Source organism: Lampetra planeri, chromosome 37 (assembly GCF_965212315.1).
Source record: "Lampetra planeri chromosome 37, kcLamPlan1.2.h2, whole genome shotgun sequence".
NCBI classification, from domain to species: Eukaryota; Metazoa; Chordata; class Hyperoartia; order Petromyzontiformes; family Petromyzontidae; genus Lampetra; species Lampetra planeri.
Window position 1 is genome coordinate 9,284,651 of NC_136143.1, and position 22,615 is coordinate 9,307,265.

The 22,615-nt window shown below is 50.0% G+C and overlaps 1 protein-coding gene across 1 annotated transcript in view; it reads right to left on the minus strand.

The window, feature by feature from the left end:
* Positions 1-22,615, minus strand: part of AKAP1 (A-kinase anchoring protein 1) — a 40,672-nt gene that overhangs the window by 5,769 nt on the left and 12,288 nt on the right. Inside the window, exons 2-10 of the mRNA XM_078612019.1 lie at positions 19,529-22,236; positions 18,525-18,622; positions 16,276-16,402; positions 13,785-13,909; positions 13,143-13,317; positions 4,845-4,992; positions 4,176-4,243; positions 3,046-3,119; positions 910-975 (exon numbers count right to left, since the gene is read on the minus strand). Of these exons, the coding sequence (XP_078468145.1) occupies positions 910-975; positions 3,046-3,119; positions 4,176-4,243; positions 4,845-4,992; positions 13,143-13,317; positions 13,785-13,909; positions 16,276-16,402; positions 18,525-18,622; positions 19,529-22,236 (3,589 nt within the window). The remainder of the gene's footprint in view (positions 1-909; positions 976-3,045; positions 3,120-4,175; positions 4,244-4,844; positions 4,993-13,142; positions 13,318-13,784; positions 13,910-16,275; positions 16,403-18,524; positions 18,623-19,528; positions 22,237-22,615) is intronic.

The window sequence follows — 22,615 nt, forward strand, 5'->3', positions numbered from 1 at the left end:
TGATCTTCCGGGTCTCATCGGCAGACTAAAACAAATGCTGCCCCGATGACCACAATTTTTTTATTTTATTTTACACGGTAAGGCCCACTGAGCTACGTAGCCGAACTGGCCACAAATGGCTCATCACGTGGAAATGTATCGCAGCCAAATCCTTGAAAGGCATGTCGATTCTAAAATGTGGAGGGAAAAACCAGAGGATCCAGAGAAAAATCCACGCGACCACGGGGAGAGAGACGCAAACTCCAAATATACAGGCATCAGGTTCGGGATCGAACCCACGATTCTCCTGTATACCAGGCAAGGTAGTTCACATCTCCGAGCCACCGTGGCACCCCCAGATGCTGGTGACAAAGAGCACCCCTCCCCTACGGTAAAATCTATACACGTTAAGGTCTACAGCCAGAAATTTGCTTAACCCGAGACAAATTACTGCATTATTTGGAAATAAGGTTCACATGAGGTTTCTTATACTATGTAATCTACAAATGCAATTGCAAAGTAGGCACACATAATAACGCATCCATTATTCAGTTGAAGTCATTTCTGATGCCCACAACACCTGCATCGAAGCATGGAAGGAAATAGATTATCTACGATTTATACAAATTTAGTAATGTACAAAAAAAAACAACATTTTTTTTCGTGTCCTAAACAAAATCACTTTGTAAAAATTAGATTAACACAGATTCTTGAAAGCGAATCGGATTTTTTGTATTATCATTACTTATTCGCTGCGGGGAAGTTTGCATTCAAAACTACCTTTGCAGGGGGGGAGGGGGGGGGCTGCCTATCGATCAGCAACCCTGGAAATGGAACGAGACGTTTCATCCATCTCGGGGGGTGGGAATTTTTTTCCCCTCCAGGCGAAATATTTGGCAAAACGAAACAAAAATCCTCCGCGACACTCACCCGTCCATCCTTGATCAGCCACAGGTTGACGAAGGGCATCTGTGACACCGTGTCGAACTGCGTCACCTGCGGCAACGCGCGAGCGATCGGCACAGCAGAATCGGAATATTTATTTACACCGGAGGAATACGATGAACGATACAAACTTTTTCACAGTTTAAGAAGAGGTTTTACCCTTTCTGGCAATACAAGTTGAATATGAATCCCTGCAGTCACGAAAGCTTTAAATAAAAATAAAAATAATACAAGTTGTGTTAAGATGTTAAAACACAAAACTGAACAGTTTGCAAGGAATCATGTCGCTGCATTAATCACACAAACTTGTGGTGAACATGCAAACAAAATACATGCATTGTCTTTGAAACTGGTTGGTCCACACCACTTTCTTTAGAACCTAGTCTCAAACAGTGTTAGACCAGAGGACGCCAAAAGGCGGACAGCACAGAGACAATGATAGTGCATTGTTGGACATGATTGCTTGCAAAAGGTTCAGTTTGGCGTTTTTAAATCAGTTAATCCACGGCTCAGCGCAATCAATTTACGAATGCGCTAAAAAAAGCCAATGAGAAAAATCTTTCGAGGTTACAAAAAAAGAACGCACGCACGCAAACCTTCATTGCCACCACCTTAACATAACACAAAAAAGACACTGCAAGCATGAAAAAAAATAAGAATAGGGTTTACCCTTTCTGGCAAGAAAACAGGTGTTTAAATGTTCAAACACCTGTTTGTTTCATTGCCAGAAAAGATAAAACCTATTCTTATATTTTCATACTGGCAAAGGAGGTCCCCCATGGTTTTAAACGCCTACCCCCTCCACCACCGCCGCCATTACAACATGGGGTCTTTGACAGCCTACGCAGCAAATGGGTTCATCAAGACGCAGCTGCTGAGCAACCATAGCAAAGTCATCACGGTCCTGGCAACTTGGAAAGCCAAGCCAACGCGCCGACGATTATCTTGACGGAGAAGTGTGTTGCGCAGCCTAGACACTAAAGAGTCTCGTAATCATAAGAACAATACGGCGCATCGGTCCCCCGCCCCCCCCCCCCGTCATGCGCTGCGTGTCACGCGACATCACAGTACTGCGCGTATACTGCGCACGCCTCTTGCTTGAGAGGAGATTTCTAGATGTATTGTGTGAACACGGAAAGTTGATGTCGACTGGCATCGGACCACGAATGGAAACGACTGCCGCCCAAATGCTTATTTGAGGTAGGGTGATATTTTCACAAATTGCCGTTAATAAATGTGATGAAATTAAAAGGGACTGGATTCCACCACAGAGTAATGTGAAATTGACACCACTGATTAGGGGGGGGGGGCACCGACGAGTTCGGGTAGGAGCGCTGCCGTTTGAACACGGAGGTTTTCATCCAAGCTTTCGCGAAACATGTGCCGAACCCATCTCCTTCACGAGCTAGGAGACAAAATCTTCCAAGGTGACCGCCCCGCCTGCCCCGACCGCCCCCCATCCCCCCCCCCAACTGTTAAATTTTGTTAACGAAATTTGCGATCAAATGTTAGTTAAGCGGGGGTTATTTTTATTGTCGTCACTGATGACCACGAGTGCAGGAAAATAATTTAACCGTAACTACTGCCCGCCAGCGACGAAAGCGTGACCGAGACAACATTAACAGTTCCGAATGAAGACGCAGACTACAATCATTAAGTGATGTTATTAGAGACAGAAATTAACCGAGGAAGACCACACCACGTTGGTCACCTCGCGTGATACGAATAGCAAGAGATTTAACCGAGGTCACCGATTGGCTGACCTGATCACATCGGGAGGGGAAATTGTGCACCATGCACGCCATCGCTTAAAAACCGAGTGGACAAAGTGTTTGACTGCTCCAGTCCACTAGACTAGAGAAAGAATTACCAAATGGAATCCATAGACTGAGACTCGACTAAAATCCAACAGGTGCTCATCGATTAGACTAACCGACCGATCAAAATAAAATATGCCGACCGCGTTGACACACCGATGGCGTCGTTCAGCCTATGTGACCCTTTGTGTACACGTGACCCTTTGTGTACGTGACCCCTTGACAATCGTTTTGGCAAGAGACGATCGCCCGCCCACGTGCCCTCTCGCGCCACACAGACCAGCGAACCCCCCCCCGCCCCCACCTCCGCGATGAGGTGAGCGCCCAGCGTCAGCTTGTTCACAGCCAACAGCGCCTCCTCCGAGTAGCACGTGTCATCTGCAGCCGCGGGGAACACAGTGCAGAGCTTGCGTGTCACAGCCTGCTCTCGAGGAAACAGTCATCTCTTACAGTCATCCCTCGATTGTCTGAGGTTATGGTGGAGGGGCGGGGCTGGGAAGGAGCGGGGAATGGCCCGGATAAAACAACAACAACAAAAGTGAGGGGAGAACCCGTAATGATTGTTAACCCATGTACCAAGTGGTTGAAGAACGTCTCAAAGTCAACCGCTTCGCTTGCCTTTGCGGACACGTGGGCAATGAGTCACTGACACCTCAACCAGTGAGGAGTAGACAATAATCAGAATCAGAATATGTATTTATACTGGACGAATCCGATGAGCTATAAAGCTCTTTTTCACAGATGTCCAGTCGGGGCACGGGGTAAGAACGTTACTACAACAAACAGTACAAAAGCACGATCGGAAGCAAAGTACAAGAATGGTAAACAAATCACCCCAACACACGCAAATACAACAATAAACCATCCTCATCCTACCCAGGTATTACATTTTTTTTAATGCAACCTGGCCACAAATGATAGCTCAAAGTGGCCTTATCATTTCGACATTCATAGCAGCTAAATAATATAAATAGTCTAAACGCAGCCAGTGCTGCCTGTAAAATCGATTTTTTTTTCCCCACAAGCAAAGTTAATTTGCAACCCACTTAAAATTGAAAGTTGACTAATAATGATGCAAGTAATTTATCCCAATCAGTTGGTGTTTTTTTTCACATGGAAGCATCCTACATCGAGATGTTTTTGGCAATTCTCTCTGTTACGAGTATAATGCTTTGACATGCGGTAACAGGCCAAATCAGGACGTGCATTGTCTAGGCATTTCTTAATCATGTCACAAGACGTTACACGTATAGACGGAAATTATCAAACGTTTGAGACACCGATTAGTTATGGTTGTCAACGGATTAAAGAAAATATATATATAATTTTCCTGCATTTCAGAAAGTAATTGAACATGGTTACCTTGTGTTAAGTCTATAAGTGGTGACCTTCAATACCTGTGATGTGAAAAACTGCTGGCAGCAGACAACTTACCAGGCGGAGGAGCGATATTCGCAAAAAACACAAGTGATGCTTGAAAAGGCAACGTCAGAAAATCAGTCCTGTAAAGATAAGAACACACACACAGTGTCACTTTCAGCCTCTTCTAAAGGGTGCCACGGTGACGAGATGTTAACTACCTTGCCTGGTATACAGGAGTGCGTGGGTTCAATCCCAACCCTGACACCTATATATTTTGAGTTTGCACGTTCTCCCCGTGGTCGCGTGGATTTTTCTCCGGGCCCTCCCGGTTTATTTCCCTCTACGTTCAGAATCGATGTGCGTTGAGAGTATTTGTCCGTGTTAAATTTCCATGAGATGAGCCATTTCGTTTGTGGCCAGGTATCGCTTCTGAACAGCTGTATAAGCTTAGGGAGCCTGACCTGGTGAAATAAAAAGTTTAGTAAATTTTTACTTTTTCGTTCTCAAGCGCTGTGGGCACGCTCCCGCGTCGTTACCGTGGTTTTCGGCGGCGAATTTACCAAACTTTAGAGCGCGCCTGCCCCCCCCCCCCCCCCGCGCTTATCGTCGAAGGATCTCCTGTGGTGTGAACCGGGGGCAGCCGTTCGGCCCAAATCGTGAAAGCCCCGCCACGCTCCGTAGGAGCGAAGCGCGCGGCCCCCACCCCCTCCCCCACCCCCCCCTTCCACGAGCATGGGTCACCTGAGCTGCCGCAGGTCGGAGGCGAGTATCTTGTAGTACCCTCCGTAGTCGAGGCACCTCACCTCCACCTCGTTGCTCCCCGGGTCGTACTCCACGATCTGTGCTCGATACCAGTGGCTCTCCAAGAGTGCGGCGCACACAGTGTTGGCTGTGGAACGACAATGAAGACGACGCACGGCAGCACGGTCAAGACAACTCGCAGGAATGACGGGACGTTGAATCTTACACGTGGTTAAGCACGTTAATTGATCTAACCAAAGGAAGTCTTCCAGCCCCAAGCAGGTGGGTTACTTTTATTCTGGTCGTAACACCAACTCATCTCCCATCGCACCCCCCCCCCACCGCCTTTATATATAAATTATCATTCCATTCAGAAGATTCCCACAAATACCCCCTAACTCCTAATCAATCCCTTACGCCAGTGGTTCTTAACTTGGGCCGCACGCACCCCCTGGGGGTGCAAGATGCCCTTTCGGGGAACCAAAGGGGTGCAAGGCTGCAATAAAGGTTAAAGAACCACTGCCTTACGACGTTTTTCCAATGGGCCTTCAAAAATTCCCTCAAATTCACTTTCAAATTGCCCCCGAGGGTGGGGTGGGGGAGGGGGGTTCCACCCATCAAATTCCTCAGCCAATCAGGACGATCTGCCAAAATCGGTCCACCAATGTTGCGCAAGAGCGTGACCCTAGGCGCGGCTCGTCAGGGCCGCCCTGCTGACAGTCGACGAACGACGACGAATCTCGCCAAATTCCAACGACACAGCGCGGACCCGTGAGGACCGGCGCCGCGTGTAAACGGCCGACGAATTAATAATCAAGGCGGGGCCTTTGGAGAGCTCTAAAATATACACGCGGGCAGCTTCTTCAAATCCAGTCCTTGTGAACCCCACACACCCCCCCACCCGTTGCGGTTTTCGGAGAGTACCAGCCATCAGGTGCGTGCAGTGTGAAGTGCCTGAATTTGCACGCGAGTAGAAGTCACAAGGCGGACAGTGGTGGGGGGGGGGCGGTGGGTGTTGAGGACCGGAGTTGAGAAACGGCAATATCGGCGATGGTGAACGAGCAGCAAGTGACGTAAATTCGACCAATGTTCTGGAAGGGCTAGAAAGCTGAAATTTGGGACGCGTGTAGTCAAGTCCTCGTACGACCAGGAAAAGGCTGAAAACCAGAGATCTTCGGCAATGAGCTCGCCTCTCTCGGAGTGCGATTCTCCAGCGGAAACGTGGGTCAAGCAGAGACAATGAACTTCCTATAGCCGTGCAGGCTCTTGGGGAAGGTGCTGTTAAGAATGAGCGCCAATATCGACTGCTCTCGCACACACACAGATCTCCTGTATATAGCCAAGCAGCAGACAGAAAGATCCCCCGTGTAGCAGACTGTTCGGGCAAGTGCTGTTAGCGAGCACCTATGAAGGCTGGCACGGCACACGAGGGGGTGGGTGGCCACGCCCGGCCGCCTTTGTCTACCCCAGGAGCAATGTTTACACACAGCACCAGCTACTCATTTGAGGCTGAGTTGACCCAGGGAAGGCCCAAGACCGGTTCAGATAACCATCATTGGTGTTGGCCGTGAGCAGGAATCGACCCCGGGTCGCCAGGTTCGTCGAGCAACGCGCTAACCGCTGCACTACCGCTGCACTACAGGTCAGCAGACAAAGCAAAGACAAAGATTGCCTGTATAGCCTATAATAGACTGTTGGCAAGTGCTGTTAGCGAGCACCTATGAAGGTCAGACAGACATATAGACACACAGCAGACATAGACACGCACACACGGAGAGAAGACTGCAGATATGATAAGCTTCGTCACTTAAAACTGAAATCTTATTTTTGTAAAAAGAAAAGTCAATCATGTGATTGTTAGTTTAACACAGGCTTTCGCAAAATCTCATCCATAATACAGGTGTTTTGGGTGAGATCGCGTAAATATGTGTCGTTAAACCCACCACCACTCGACACAGCCAATCAGTAAGGTTTGTCACGTAAACAGAACATGCCGGTTCATGACTAGTACAGCACTAACCGGTGTGTTGGAGAGCAAAGCCACAACATTTACAATCTGAGTTCGAAGTTTCACCAGTAATTACAACCAGCTTCATCAGGCGGACAGCCAGATTTGTGGAGACATCCTCCTGTTTCGTTCCTTAGATAGAGGGGTTGATGTGATGGCATCACTTGTGAGCCCTTCTTGCACGAAGTGGGGGGGGGGGTGATTAATGAATGCATATAAATGACAATGGTTATCCATTGCCGGTTGTAGCTATCCAAACAATTAATATAGTTTTTTTTCCTCTCAATTTCGCTAGATTCTCTAATTAGTCTTGGCCAGTAGTAGCTAGTTTTGCACAGAACCTCAAAAGCATCAAAATCAATTGAGTGTCCTTGTTGGCACGCGTGTTCTGCCACTGCCGACAGTTGTGATCGTTTATGGGATTCATCACAGCAGAGCCGGGAATATGAAAAGTGAACGACCAAATTCACATTTAAAAATCAATAGTGTTTTGTTGTCTAGGTTGTGGTGGGTGAGCGGGGCAACACAAACACCAAATTGCTCTAACCCAGTGTAAGCATGGACGGCCATCCGTCTTCGAAACAATGTCGACGTCCACAATATTAGTAGACGTTTAAAGATTAACTGGCCACAATTTCATAATAAAGGTTTTTTTGGGTTAGATCGCGTAAGTATGAATGTATCGTAACCCTCCACCACCGGACAAAGCCAGTAAGGTTTGTCACGTGAACAACACGCCAATTGGATTACTACTGTAAAACCTTGGATTGCGAGTAACTTGGTCTGCGAGTGTTTTGCAAGACGAGCAAAAATGTTACATAAATATTAATTTGATAAACGAGCGAGGTCTTGCAATACGAGCAGTACGTGTGTACGCTTTGTCTGCCGAGCGTCACGTGACCACAACTGATATACGAGCGCTTTGGATTACAAACACGTTTCCGGAACGAATTATGCTCGCAATCTGAGGTTTTACTGAACTTCAGTCCACAACATTTATTGTAAATTTTATTGTAAATCTTGTGGAATTTTACTCTCCATCACACCGGTCGGAGACTAACTAAATTGGCGCGTTGTTTACGTGACGATCCTTACTGGCCGTGTCAGATCGTGGAGGGTTTACGACAACATTTATCATTTGTCCAGTCTTGTTTGCTACGACCAATATCGTTCAGGGCAAATTCGCATCCGATCGGCGATGTGTGTTTTTGGATCGTACCACATGTTGTTTTGTGGCAAGTCGGGGGAGTTTGGCTCCATATCTTGAGAGCTTTATAGAACCAACAAAGTTAAGAAAATATGCACAAATCGAAAATAACCAACTAACACACGCATTATCAGACTGCTGAAACGGTGGGTATATGTATTCATTTTGAATCTATTAATTGCCAAATGCCTCGATAAATCTCTCGCACCCCATCCGCCGTCTTGAACTGGTTTTTACTATTTGCAATTTACAATGCCATGGTGCATGTTAACATAACTCAAGGAAAGGTGGCACTAACCAATGTGTCAATTATGCCAGTGGGTGTGCTATAGTCCAATCCATCAATCTTAAGTTACGTATTAAAGCACACTTGACATGAATAAAAGATGGTCTCGGAGAACTTAACATTAAATAGAATTGGCATGAATGGGCCAACACCCGGAGCGTATTAAATGCAAAAGACAATGAGTTTACAAGACAACTACAACTCGTTTGTGAAAAAAAAAGAAAAGACGCAGAAGGGTAAAAACTCTTTGGGATTTAATTTTTATTGATTTAATTTGAGTCACCGTCAAACGCGTTGCAGTTTATTTGTGTGCATTATCAAATATTAAATAACGCGCAAGACTATATCTTTGCTCGGTGAATACAAACTGCGAATTGGGATTTTGAGAATAATTAAACAATTTATGGATTCTGTTAAAGCACGCAAAAGATGTGGGTTTACTTTCTAATAATGAACATTCAAATAAATAACAAGTACAGTCGTCTCACCAACAATAAAGGATTTTAAGTTTAATCCCAAAAGTATAAATGCGTCGTAACCCGCCAGAGCCAACCGGTAAGGTTTGTCGCGTAAACAAAACGCGCCAATTAGTTACTACTTGAGACCACCGGTGTGTTGGCGAGTAAATCCACATCGTTTACAATTTGAGTTCCATGACGTTTCGCTGGTAATTACATCCAGCATCATCGGCGATTTGCCAGAATTGTGTAAAGATCCACCTACTTCCAGACTTAGAGCAAGATGACGCCACCACTGTAACCCAAACAGTGAACGACATTGGTTGCGAAAGTAACCATCATGGAGGTCAAACCCTTATCAGCGCCGACCTTATTACAGACCGATTCAGACCTTATTGGTCACCCCTTATAAATCTCAACGTTCATCTTACAAAATCCCATCACAAGGGAGAAACACAAAGACAAAAAATATTGTTTTATATTGTAAACTCACAATTATTGTTTTCACTATTGCAAATGTCGACGGCGCTACCGTACTTCTAGCTTGATAAACATTTTTTTTAAAAATCTTTGATATTTAGGCGCCATATATCATCCCCAGTAAAGTAGTGCCATCCGTTCACATCGCGCATTTCTTTGTAGAAAATACCAAAAAGCAATTGGGGGGCTTTCCTTCAATCGACTTGCTTGCTGGCTCGGTTTACTAGTTACAATAATAATAATCCCATTTACATAGCGCTTTTCAGCATGGATCTCATAGTGCTGTACAGGACACAGCAGCAGCAGACACTCAGTATAAAAATAATTACGTTATATTTATCATGTTATATTTATCCGCGCGAGGGCGTCCACTGGTGACGCGCCATCCTCAAGGGGGGGCACGCCCCACTCCTGGAGGTACAGCGACAATACCGGAGTTGATGTACGGAGTGGACGGCGCTTAGCTCTCCCCCCCCCACCACCACCACCACCATTCCATTTCCCCCGTCACCAAAGAATCTATGTTATACAAGATACCAACGACGTGGTATGCATCAAGACATTACACTGATAAGGACAGATTCTACGCTCGATCTTAACAAAAAGACAAAGCGAGTCGTGATTTTATTTTTCTCCAAAGGATATAAAATACGATTTCAACTTAAAAGCATGCAAACCGGCCCCTAGCTGCAACCCCCCCCCCCTCTCCTTGACTGCGTTCCCATGGCTGTCTCGCACAAGCTTTCGGGATCGAGCCATAAAAATAAAAACAAGACTTTAAAGCCTACAGAGTGCTCCTAACGACGTCACCGAAATGACATCGTCCACGAGCAACGTCACGGGTGATATCGCTGGCACGCTTCTGCGATTTAAAAAAAAAGGCTTTTATTCGTTTGAGTTCAGCAACTCCTTTCATTTCCGATTCTTCACCACTGTGGAAGGAGGACGCGGCAAGTGACCTCTGTGTGACGCACAGAGAGTGGGTGAACTTCTCTAAATTGGCTTCGTTCCTCACACAATATAAACCGTCGCATATTTTCTACAAATGCACATTTTTTTTTATTTCATCGTTTTCTCAGTTTCAAATGTGAAGCACGCTACACAACCACTTAGTGTACAAATTCACACACACAAACACAAAATCGCACGGGCAGGGCTCACAAGAACACAACTTAGACGGGGTGGCAATAACCCCGGATGAACACATTAATTTCCAAACATTATTTAACTCCGCAAATGAGCAGCCAATACTAATGGAACATTGGCACATTACCGAACTCACTACATTCTGGATATTAACATTCAAGCTCCGAGTGTTGGTACAAGTGGAGGCAACGAGTTCCCCCCCACCCCACCGATGTTGTCAGCGAACAGGGGACGGAGCTGGCACGGAGTACTGGCAAGAGTCGCGCTAGGCTTTGCTTCCGCTCACGGGAAGTGCCCCTGCACTGCCGAGCACAGGGACACGCTTAGCCGTGGCGGCTCAGCCGGGGGGGGCGGGGGGGGGGCCGTGTTCATCCCGACGCCGCACACGCCGGCGGCGGCTGAACCCAACGTTGCGTTGAGGAATGGGAGAATGGGAGTAACGGCTCGTCACAAAAACGAGGGCCCACCGCGACTTCGGCTCATCGATTCGTCAACAGTCGGATTAACGTCGTCCCCTCGGTGGACTCTGTCTGGTGGGACGGGGGATGGTTTAGTTGTATTTGTATTCGTTTGGGCGAATTGTTTACCTTTCCGATACTTTGCGCTGCTACCGTGTTTTTGTACCGTTTGTTGTTGTAACGTTCTTACCCCGTGCCCCTAATGGACATCCGTGTAAAAAAAAGAGCTTTATAGCTCATCGGATTCCTCCAGATAAATAAATATTCTGAATATGATATGCCAACTCATTCGGCTCCAAGTACATGCGACTCAAAGGGGCGGGAAGCCAGGTAGAAGCAGCACAGTCCGTGGCAGCAGGGGCCAGCTGTGCTGACATCTAAAGTAGTGGCCTTGAATTTGAAGTTTACCTTTCCCTCCCACTTCCCCCCACCACCACCAGAATGCAATTGCAAGCATGCGTTGCTTATATCAGAACTGTGCTTAAACTAGACGGGTTTATATCCAGCTACAGCTGTTCAGTAATTAATAACCAAAGCCTCATTCCAAAAAGCACGTTTTACTGACGATTTACGCAACTTAAACTGTTAAAAGTACTCGGGGGATGATCAAGGCAGTTTCTCGCAGATGCATTAAACTCACTGGACAGCATTCTTTGAAACTATATTTTAGTGTTTACAGCAAGCAAGTAACCATTTCTGTAGATTTTCTCCCCCACATTTTGTTCATTCATTCCAGCCACCAACCCTTGTTACGAGTGACGCTTGATTAGCGCTTTCATTTCTGCGTGCTCATAATATCATATATAATGACAAACAAGTTTTTTTTTTAAAGTACTGAATTACCGCGTAGGTTCTTCGTGCTGCACGCTTGGGGTTTTTGTGGACGTAAGCGCGCGATGTTCGGCGTTTTTTTGTCGCAGAAGCTCCCAGCAGGGGAGCGACACGATTTTATATCCCAAATAACACAGCGCGGAACAGACGTCGCAAAAACACAGAATTATTTTCAAAACGTAAACTTTTAAGGGGCGGGGGGGGGGGCACGCATTAATTTCAGTTAATCCACGGCTCAACGCAAGCAATTTACGAATGTGCCTGCGCTAAAAAAAAGCCAATGAGAAAAATCTTTTGAGGTTACAAAAAACAAAAACGTAAGGACGCACAAACCTTCGTCGACACCACCTTAACATAAATTAACGCTAAAAAACCACCGCAAGCATGAAAAAAATGATAGGTTTTACTCTTTTCTGGCAATAAAACTGGTGTTAATATTTTGATTTAAAGCTTTCGTGACTGCAGGGATTCATATTCTTGGTTCTTTCGGTAAAGTCACGTAAAAGGGAAATAATAAAATAATACAAATAAAAAACTATAAAAATTCTCACGACGTTATATTTGTATTACTTTATTATTTCCCTTCTACGTGACTTTACCGAAAGAACCAAGAATATGGTGTTAAGATGTTCAAACATCTGTTTGTCTTACTGCCAGAAAGGGTAAAACCTCGTCTTATCTTTTCATGCTTTGATACTGGTGTAGCGATGTCGATGGGCTGTGTACACTTACCTGCAGAGGCAGTCAGGGTCCAGCAGGGGCAGTCGTTATACCCCTAGCCCAGAATCAGGAGGGGGGCTACGGGGTGTGCTGGGATCCCCCAGAGCCCCCTCTAGAACTCTCTGCAAAGTGGGCGGAGCCAGGGCTGACGCACGGGTGCTGGGTATAAAAGCCGGACCCCGGGAAGGGTCCGGGGCCAGTCCAAGACAGAAGCCAGAAGACCGGCTAGCCAGTACCATGGGACCCCTAGCCACGCTGCCCTTGTAAGGGCCGGGACTCTGTGTGGCTCAGTAGTGAGACCCTGGGAACCCCGGGCCCGACGTCCTTGTGACGGCCGGGTCCGAGTGGGCCAGTGGTCGGAACCCGCACCCTGGCTAGGCAGGGTCAGTGCAGCCTCCCCGAGGCACCCATAGCCGGAGGACCCAGAGCTGTAGTTCCGTGTCAGGGCACGTCCGCCTGGAGGCAGTACCTCCCCCCAGGCAGTGGTTAGAAGGGCCGTTGACCTGAGTGAGTCTGGGCTGTACTGGCAAGTATGTGTATTGAATAAAGTGTCGCCTCCAAGGTCCGTCTCAGACTTCCATAAAACCCACTACATTGGCATAAAGTTCCCGTGTTTTTTTTTTACACAGCAGGCAAATCGTCAACTCTTGGGTGGTCCCAACCCAAGCAGCCGCGTGTTCCTAATGAAAGCAAAGCGCACGCACCGGTGAGAGGAGGCAGCGTCGGCAGGTTTGGCTGCGAGTAGCAGGCGTTGAGGGCCTGGTCCAGCGAGTCGAGCGCGTGGAACGTGGGGTGTGTGTACTGCTGCAGGAACAGGTTCCCGTACGCGTCGAACCACGGCACCGTCACGTCCACCGAAATGCCCTGAGGGATGGGCACCTGGGGAGGATGAAAAAAGGGCACGCGAGAAAAAAAGGAGGCCTCGTGTCATTCCATCTCCCTCTCCGCTGTGAATGTTGTTTTTTTTGGGAGGATAATAGACAAAGTGGGTATTAACTAATATAAATATTTTTTTTAATACCAGGTAAGGCCCACTGAGCTACGTAGTTCTTTTTCAGACGAGACCTGGCCACAAATGAAAGCTCAACCAAGTGGCTTATGAAGTGGAAATTTATAGCAGCCAGAATAGTGGAAACGCATGTTTCTGAATGCGTACTCTCAAACTCCACATATACAGCTGCCGTCAGGGTCGGGATCGAACCCCATGACCTCCTGTATACCAGGCGAGGTAGTTAACGTCTCTCCACCGCGAAGGCGGACAAAGAGGGAGTTTCACTGCAACCGAAAGAAAGTGCAGTGGAGCGTCTGGGTCAGTACGGAGGCCGCGGTGTGTGGTGCATCTTTACCGGTGCCACGGGCACGACAACATGGCCGATCGGCGGCAGCACGGGGGCCGCGATGTTTTTCATGTTTAAGTTCTTAAACTTCTTGCGGATGAGCTTCAGCGCAGCGTCCACTTGCTTGTCCGTCCCTGCCAAACGAGAGTGGGGTTTGCAACGTCTGACACAGCCCAGCAGCGGCACGTTCGCCCCTCGTTGCAGGTCGGCCGCACGAACGCCGTGGGTAACCAACCGTTGAGCACGGTTGGCTACGTACAGCGCGAAACCAATTTCAACGAGAGGTACACGCAAGTAACAGGCTGCCCCGATGAACCATAACATATACGCCCGCCAGTCCGCTTCGCAGCGGACATCAACAATCACCGGGACGTCACGCGAAATGGGCAGGCCATTGTACGCCAGAGTCGTGGTCCAAATTTGGGCAAATTTGGAAAAAAACGGATCCGCAACTTACTCGCTCGGGATTACACGCAGCAACGTCGTAGACACGAACAGGTGCTGGGTCACATGGCTCCCACAGGAAAACAGCCGGGGGGGGGGGGGACGTTAAAGTGTTTGAGAGGGGAGTTTGACGCGAGGTTCTTATCGCGTTCAAAGCGCTCTGTGATGCCCTGCCCGTACACCAATGGTGACCTTTCACAAACAAAATCACGATTATTATGAAGTGCAACACGCAAACCGTCGGCGGCGTAAACGATGCGTCGACTCGCAAGTTCGAAAACGCATTTGTACGCAACGCGCCGTCGTCGATTCGTGCGCGAGAATCGATTACTTTTAAACTCTTACACGTTGTGCATATTACGTTCAAGTGATCCCCGCAGCCACTATAACAAGCAGGGAAATGTACAACAATGTAAAACATACATTCCTGTATCGAGACTCTGCATTACAGGCCTGTAACAAACGTGTGCGTACACGGCAGCTCACAGGTGCTTATTTATCCATCCGACTGCTGTAGCGCAATGCCATACTGGCTGCCAACTGATCAACATATGGCTGGGCAGGCCGAGATGGAGATACACCCCGCGGCTACTCGGGCCATTCCAAACCTATTAATAAAATCAAAGTTGCGCTAGGTGGCCAAGTGGCTAAGGGTCCTAATGCGGTGTCACGTCGCTCAAACACCGGTCAAATCCTGGGCTCAAATCAGAGCCACTACCCATTATTAATCCGGGTTTTTCGAGTGTGCGAGCCAGTCGTCCCAGCACAGTCACCCCAAAGACGACCACGTACAAGACCCATCACGATTCAGTTTCGTTTTTTCGCATCATTACGCTTCATTCCAACTGTGAGAAGGAAAACTTGTCATTTGATCGCATGTACGCCGAAATTAATTTGCGCTGTACGTTAGCCAACAGTCCTAAATCGGCAAGTGTGGCGGAAGGTCAACAAACTGACACACAAAACATGCAGCCACCGCAGTGTTCAATCTAGACGATAATTTTTATAAGTGCACGGCTTCAGTGGCTTCCTAATATATCGGAAGGAAGAGCGTTCCAGACGGCCGGAGTAGCTCGCGGTGAAAGCGCGCGCGATGCGGCGACCCATCTTCGTCTGGCGTGCAACGAACACCATCTGCAGAGCAAACAGAACTCGCGCCCCCGAGTGTGGCTAACGGAGGGGCCCTGCTCAAGGCGGGGGAGGTGACGAGGCCGAGGAGGTTAGCTCGTGAGCTGCTCGTTGCAGAGGCTTCTGCCGTTCAATCCCCGTGGCCGGCCTGGTTAATGAACACCGCGGGGTGCATCAACCGTAAAAATATGCGCACCGTCGGATGCTCAGTGGACATTAAGATGCCCCAGGGTAGTAGCCAAAAAAAGTGTAAGACCGTGTGTGTACCGGAGCCAAAATGTTTTTTGCCAAATTACTTGCGAATGGTGGCGGCCTGGCATGGTGCTTGCCACGCATCCCCCTTTATACCAACGCGTGTGCCATTCAAGCACCAAATAGAAACCTTTTGCAAGGAATCAAGTCTGCATCAACCACACGTACTTGGTGAACTTGCAAACAAATCATGCTCTGATAATAGATGGGCATTGTCTTTCAAACGGATTGGCCTACACCAAAGTCAGCCTTCGTCTCTGCCGTTTGAACATGTTAACACCTGTTTTATTGCCAGATAGGTTAAAAGCGACCATTATATGTCATGCTTTACCTTAGGTGGAAGGCATGAGTAGGTTATAATTGCATCTTCATGGTACGAGCACCATTACAAGTTCATTGCAGCGACACTTCCGGTGATTTAAAAAAAAAATCAGAGTAAAGCTTCAAACTTGTATCAGACCAGCCAGGACACACAGCCTGTGTACGTACAGATCTACAACACAAGGGACATTTGTATTGTGGATTGCATCTCCCTTAAAAAAAAAGGGATAGATGGCTGCGACCGGGTGGAAATAGGATCCGATAAAAAAATCAGATCCAGTCCGATCCGTTACCGTGTACCATGGAAGTCCCAACAATTCGGCGCGTCCAGACGGACGGAACAATCGGCACCTACCTTCTATATGGACGACCTGAAAATCAGCCGTGAAGGACAGTTGTATGATGTAGATCTTCGCTCCGGAGCCCTCCTTCAGATAGTTGATGAATTTCCCCTGCTTGCCGATGAGGCGGCCAACCAAAATCTGCAAGGAGGCAACGCAGGAGTTGTGGGTGAAGGGGCAGCCCTGCAATTACTAGCTCATGCCACACGGCTCGCAGAGAGGGACCTCGACTAGAACATGGGGCAACAGTGGTTAGCACGCTGCACTACGGAACCTGGCGACACGAGTTCGATTCCCGGTCACTGCCAATAGCAGTGGAGAAGTGGCAACTAAAATTTTTTATCAGTTCTGGCACAGATTTCAGTAGAACTCACGCTGACCAGCGTGGTGAAGTACGGTCAAACAACCCCCCCGTGACCGACACAGCGTGGATCAACAAGAAGGGCTCTAATCTAAACTCATTTACTTTCATTAAAATTAAAAAAACTCGGTTCTCAATTGTCGAGTTAAATGTGTTGCTCCCTCACTCAGCCTGGTTACCAATGACCGCACACAAAAAAATCTATCGCATTAACTTTGGTTCTCGATTGGGTTTAGGGCAGCACAACGAGGCACACAGAGAAAGTTGTCACCCACAGAATAAAAAAACCACATGGCTCAAGCTGGAAAGCTTAACACCGTCAAAGCACCAAATTCCACTTTGAGCACGCAAACATAAATCATCACACGCCGGTATGGAATGATACAATGCAAGCAACACGTGCCAACGTCTCCTCTGTACAATTTCCGACTGGCCCATGTGCAGAGTGAATCCACGGAAAGCGCTGCTAAAATCATTTCGGAGCAAGCATATATATGTACAGTAAAACCTTGGATTGCGAGTAACTTGGTCTGCGAGTGTTTTGCAAGACGAGCAAATTTTTTTTTTAAATATTAATTTGATAAACGAGCGAGGTCTTGCAATACGAGTAGTACGTGTATACGCTTTGTCTGCCGAGCGTCACGTGATCACAACTGATATACGAGTGCTTTGATATACGAGTGCTTTGAATTACAAACACGTTTCCGGAACGAATTATGCTCGCAATCCAAGGTTTTACTGTAGTGACAGGGGAGTCAGCCTACAGTGTGAATGGGCTAGTGGCCGCGGGAGGCAATGAAAGGGGTGCCCACAGCTTGCAGTACGAAGGGACTGGTGGCGACGGGAATGATCGAGAACAGGAGCGTGGGGCCAGGTGACGGAAGAGGACGGTGGAGTCTGCTGGTGGAGTCTGCTGGTGGAGTCTGCTGGTGGAGTCTGCTGGTGGAGTCTGCTGGTGGAGTCTGCTGGTGGAGTCTGCTGGTGGAGTCTGCTGGTGGAGTCTGCTGGTGGAGTCTGCCGGTGGAGCGAGCGTCTAGAGCCAGCGGGAAAGTTCGGGAAGGGGGGGCATGGCCTGGGAGATGCGCGGGAGACTTGGGGCTGCTGTAGTTGGGACTCCGCCTATCCGAGTGAACGCGTCTCATCCAATAAAGAAACCATCTCAAGACAAGCGAGTCAAGTCGTCATCACATATATAATTTCACACCCCTTTGTCAGTCCGCTACTGGATGAAGGTCTCCCCACCGCCCCCACCCCCCCGTCACCGCGTCAGTCACGAGGGCTGTTGGCGCACAACTTCTCCGACTTGGCGAGTGCATATTTGTTAAAAAGGGGAATCGGGAGTGAAAGGCCGTGCTCGCGAGTGCGTGCGGCAGTCTGGTGCCAGCTATCGTCGAGTGGGTCATGCGTGTCGCTTCGGTTGTCAGCAGCGAGTACAATGTTTTACAAAAACAGCGCGGCGCTACTGGGCCCGTCTAAAAAAAAAAAATGAACGGCGAGACGAGCCGCCCGCACGTTCCGAAATTCGGCGGCGAAAATGGGACACCGACCCCCACCACCCCGGGACTTGCAGACGTCTCAGAACGGGCAACGGTTAAGACGTCTCGGAATGGGAGAGGGTTGAGACGTCACGGAACGGGAGAGGGTTAAGACGTCACTCGCCGACGACGATCGCCGTGGCCTGGAATCGAACTCCGGGAGCGGGCGGGGGTTTAGAAAGCAGTACAACACGCCATCCACACTTCCCGGGAAGGATAACACGACTACAAAATTAAGTTGCATTCAACAATACTGTCATCACAAATAAGCTTAATTGATGACGACAAGCACTGGGGAGACAAAGGCGGCCGGGCGTGGTCTTGGCCCACAACACCCTCGTGCGAGCCTTCAAAGGCGCCCGCTCACCTTTGACACGTGGAACTCCCAGATCACCATTTCACTGTCGTCACCGGAACCAGTGACACACGGGCAGCTGCCATCGCTCACAGCTTCTCCGTAAAAATCTGCATGGAGCACGGGAAGAGGTGCAACGGGGAAGACAAATAAGGACAACATGATCACGTGTCGAACGTACAGTCGCGTTCTCCTATAAAACGCAAGAGTTGCATTATGGAAAAATCGCGTTATAATAAATCATATATCACGTAGGGTAAAGCGCAATCCGCGATAACGCGCTGGATGCATCTAGAAGCATCCAGCAGCATCCCGCCTTGTGCGATGCTACGCCGAGGCCGCCGTGCGACCGCTTATTCCGACTGGCGCGACGTTAGTCCCGTTCACTCGACCGCGTCAGATCCAATTCGCATCCGCTTTATAAAAAGTGTTCCCCAAAACATTCATCGCGTCAAATTCAATTCGCGTCATGAAAACAACATGCGGCGTTATAGAGGGAACAAACTGCACGTCGGGAGGACGGCCGCCTTTGATTTATATCAATCCCAAGTGAGGTTGATGAAAGTGCTACTCGTACGGAGAGAGATTGGGCCCCCAGCCCGACCAGAGAAATGCGGAATTTCCTCCACAGCCTCAGGGTCCCCAATGATAAGAGAAAAAGCGAATTGCCAACTACCAACTCCAATGATAGAAAACGTTGCGAGGCTGCGGTAGCTTCGGAAGTTCGTCCATCTAGCATCACGGGTGCCGACGATGGTTAAGCGTTAAGATTAACGGCCGTTCTTAAAAAGAACACTGCATCAACATGCCCATGTTTATTACATTTTCCTTGCTGAGAATTCATCAATAACAAACAAAAAAAAGTGTGCAAAGAAAATTTGCTGTCGTTAGCCGACGTCCGCGTGGCCGTCTAAACGGTACAGAACCCGCGGTTCATTATTCACAACGATCGTGTATTCAACCAGGCGAGTGAACATCAACCATCACAAAGAGTTAAAAAAAAATTGACTTCTCACCGAGTGAAGAGTCACCATCGAGCGTCACCGTTGACTCGCTGTTCTCCGAACCCGTGCTCAATCCATTGGTCATGCTCTCCTCCGCGTCGACCGCGGTTACTTTAGGGTCACCCCTCGTACAGGCGTCCACCGGTAAAGCTGGCGGCGCGTGACCACCGCCGGTGGGGTTTTTATCGAGAAATTCCACCGCTACCTTCGCCGCTTTCCTTTTCGGAGACTTCTCGGCGGTTCTGTCCTTCATGAGCCACTTGCCTTCGGGACAAGACAACGGGAAAAACTTTGAACCCGACTTTCCCTTGTTCGGCGAGTGTTCCAGTTCCTTCATATTCACCCCAAAATTAAGACCTTTCCACAAGTCGTCGACGGACCAGGCATTCTTGGACGTCGCCTCTCCCTCCGATGATTCCTCGCCAACAGCACGTTTATCCGCAGGGAGATTCTCCACCAGGGTTGGCGTGAACGGGGCGGCTTCCGCCGAAAGATTGCTCTTCACAAGCGACGACGACTCCGCCGCCTTCTCGTCGTCCCTCACCTTCGCTTCGCTCGGCGAAGCGCCGGTGGCCGGCTCGCGATCACGAGCGCACCGCCCCTCGTTTGCGGTGTGGACCGGGGGCGTCCCGACCCCTCCGCGGGGCGCAGCTTCGTTTGTCGTGGCTTCCGCGGACGTGGGCGTGAAGGGGGCCGCCTCCGCCGATAACCTGCTGCTCAGGACCGGCCGATTCTCCGACTCGTCGTCCCCTTCCAAGCGCACGTTTGCGAAAGACACCCTCACATCCCGAATGAGTTTTTCCACAAAACCCGAAGCGAACCGCTCCTCGAGCTCCTTGCAGTCCGCGGCGTCGCCGCTGTTGTGCCGCACCTCCTCGGCGCGGGTGGCTTTGTCCGAAGGCGAACTCTCCGCTTCTTCGTGGCACGAGACTGGAATCTTTGCCTTCCTCTCGACGCTGCCGGAGATTTCCAAATCACATTTGACGCCTCCAGCCACCGCCACCAAATTCGACCCTGGAGTCAGCTGCGAATCATTCGAGCGACTCGCCGTTTCAAGCAGAGGTGAACAGCGGACCGCTTTCGTATCCTTCAAATCAAGAGGCTCAGCCTCCTGAATAAAACGCTCGTCATTTTTACCATCCTTGCCAGATCCACCGAGGTAATTCTCTCTCGAAATTTTCCCTCCCATTTCCATCTTCAGACACAAGGGGTCCACTTTGTCGCTGCCTTCGGGATCGTAGCGCTCGCCGCAATCGTTGGCCCGTCCCTCGTCGCCAACTTCGCAACTTCCGACGCGCTCCAGAGCCTCGCCCTTGGGCGCCTTTCCATCGTCGCAGCCGCCCGTCGCCGCGCGGCCCGCTTTGCGCAACGCTGCCCCACCGCCAACCCCTTCGTCTGAGAGCACGCCGTCAGAAACATTACGCTCGCAGAACATTTTTCCGGCGGACGTCTTAGACCCGTTGGTGGATGCCGCGCCCTCCGTAGCGGCGCCCTTCGCTTCACACTCCTCGCCGTTCTGGCAACGCAACTCCGATCGTTCGAGCGTTCGTGCCGATTCGCCCACGTCGCGGCTGACCAACGTGGCGCGAGGCGCTTTAACAATTGACGACGGGACATCAGGACTGCAGATGGTCGCCACAGCGCTGGCTCTGCCAGCATTGGCGGCGACGGTGCCGTCCGCGGCGCCGACTCGCGGCGTACCGTGCGCCCGCGCAGACTCCGAGGTTCTTCCAGCGTCTGCGATAACGTCGCGTTTGGCACCGCTCGCATTTGTCGACGTCGACGCATCTCCTGCATCTCCAGGCGATTGGTTGTTGACGGCCGCTGCTTTAGGAACACTTTCAACTGCGTCCGGACCATTGCTTAAATCGGAACTCGACAAATCCTTACGCTCGTTGGGTAACAACGCACCCAAATTGTTGACTCGACCAGGGGCATCGCCGATGTCCATTTTGGACCCGTCCGTGGAAGCACCGGCCGACAGGGGGCCGATGGAGTCGGCAGCGGATGAAACGTCCGACGTGTTTGCCGTGGCGAAGGTCTCGCGCTCGCTCGTCGAATGCGGGGCTGCAAGTGGCTCGGCCAAGAGGTTTCCGTTCGACGACGCGGCGAGCGAACTCGGCGTGTCGTGCGCATCGCTCGAAGGCCGCGCATCGCACAAATTATCTTCGGGACGTTCGACGGGCGTTTCATGTTCAGGGAGACTCTCGCGTGCACACGCCGACAAGTCGGTAGCCGCGCGTGCCGCGACCGGGACCTCCGCGGTTTCACCGGGAGACGCCGCCGCTTCTCGCGCTCCACACGCGAGCCCGTCGCGTTTGTCCGGCGAAACGGCGGCGCCGAATGTAGCGTCCGATAAGACTCCATCCGCGTCGCCAACGGCCGGGCCGACGCACGCCTCGGCCGACGGGCAGCCGGCCGATCCGGGAGGGCACGTGGCAGGATATTCACGAGGCCCGAGCGGGTCGACGTCCGGTGCGGCGCAGACGTTGAGCTCGTCGTCGGGGTTTGCGCACGCACGGGAGGAATCGGCGGTGGCCGCGACGCCGTGACACGACCGAGTCCTCTTGGTGGAGTTTCTCGTGGCCTTGCACGCCGCCTTCCTCCTCCAGGAGTACCAGGCCCACGCCGCCACTGCCGCCACCCCCGGCAGGGCGTACGGGTAATACCTGTGCAGCGCCCTCCACAACATGGCCGCCGCTTTGTTCCAGCAAAATAATCTGAACGCAGAGACAGACACAAAAAAAGCCCCAACACTCATTTCAGACGTGTGTGTGTGTGTGTGTGTCAACGCACTAACACGGGGGGGGGGCGGTCAAAGAGCAACCGTTGCAGCAGTGTCATGTCAAAGGTCACAGTGCTTCCCATTACTTCAGCGTGCCAATCATATTAAATAAACATCTCGTACAGGAAGCTACCATCGAACCTCCCGGTTTCAACCTTCCACGCCGCCAATGGTCGAAACATCGACCGAATCAGAACCGGGCCACGTGGCCGATGCGGCCACCCCGATGCCACAAATGGCGCGTCGAAGATTCGGCGGTCTGCGGCTAAAGTGTGGCCACGAATCCCAAACCAGACCGCATCGCAAACGCTCCA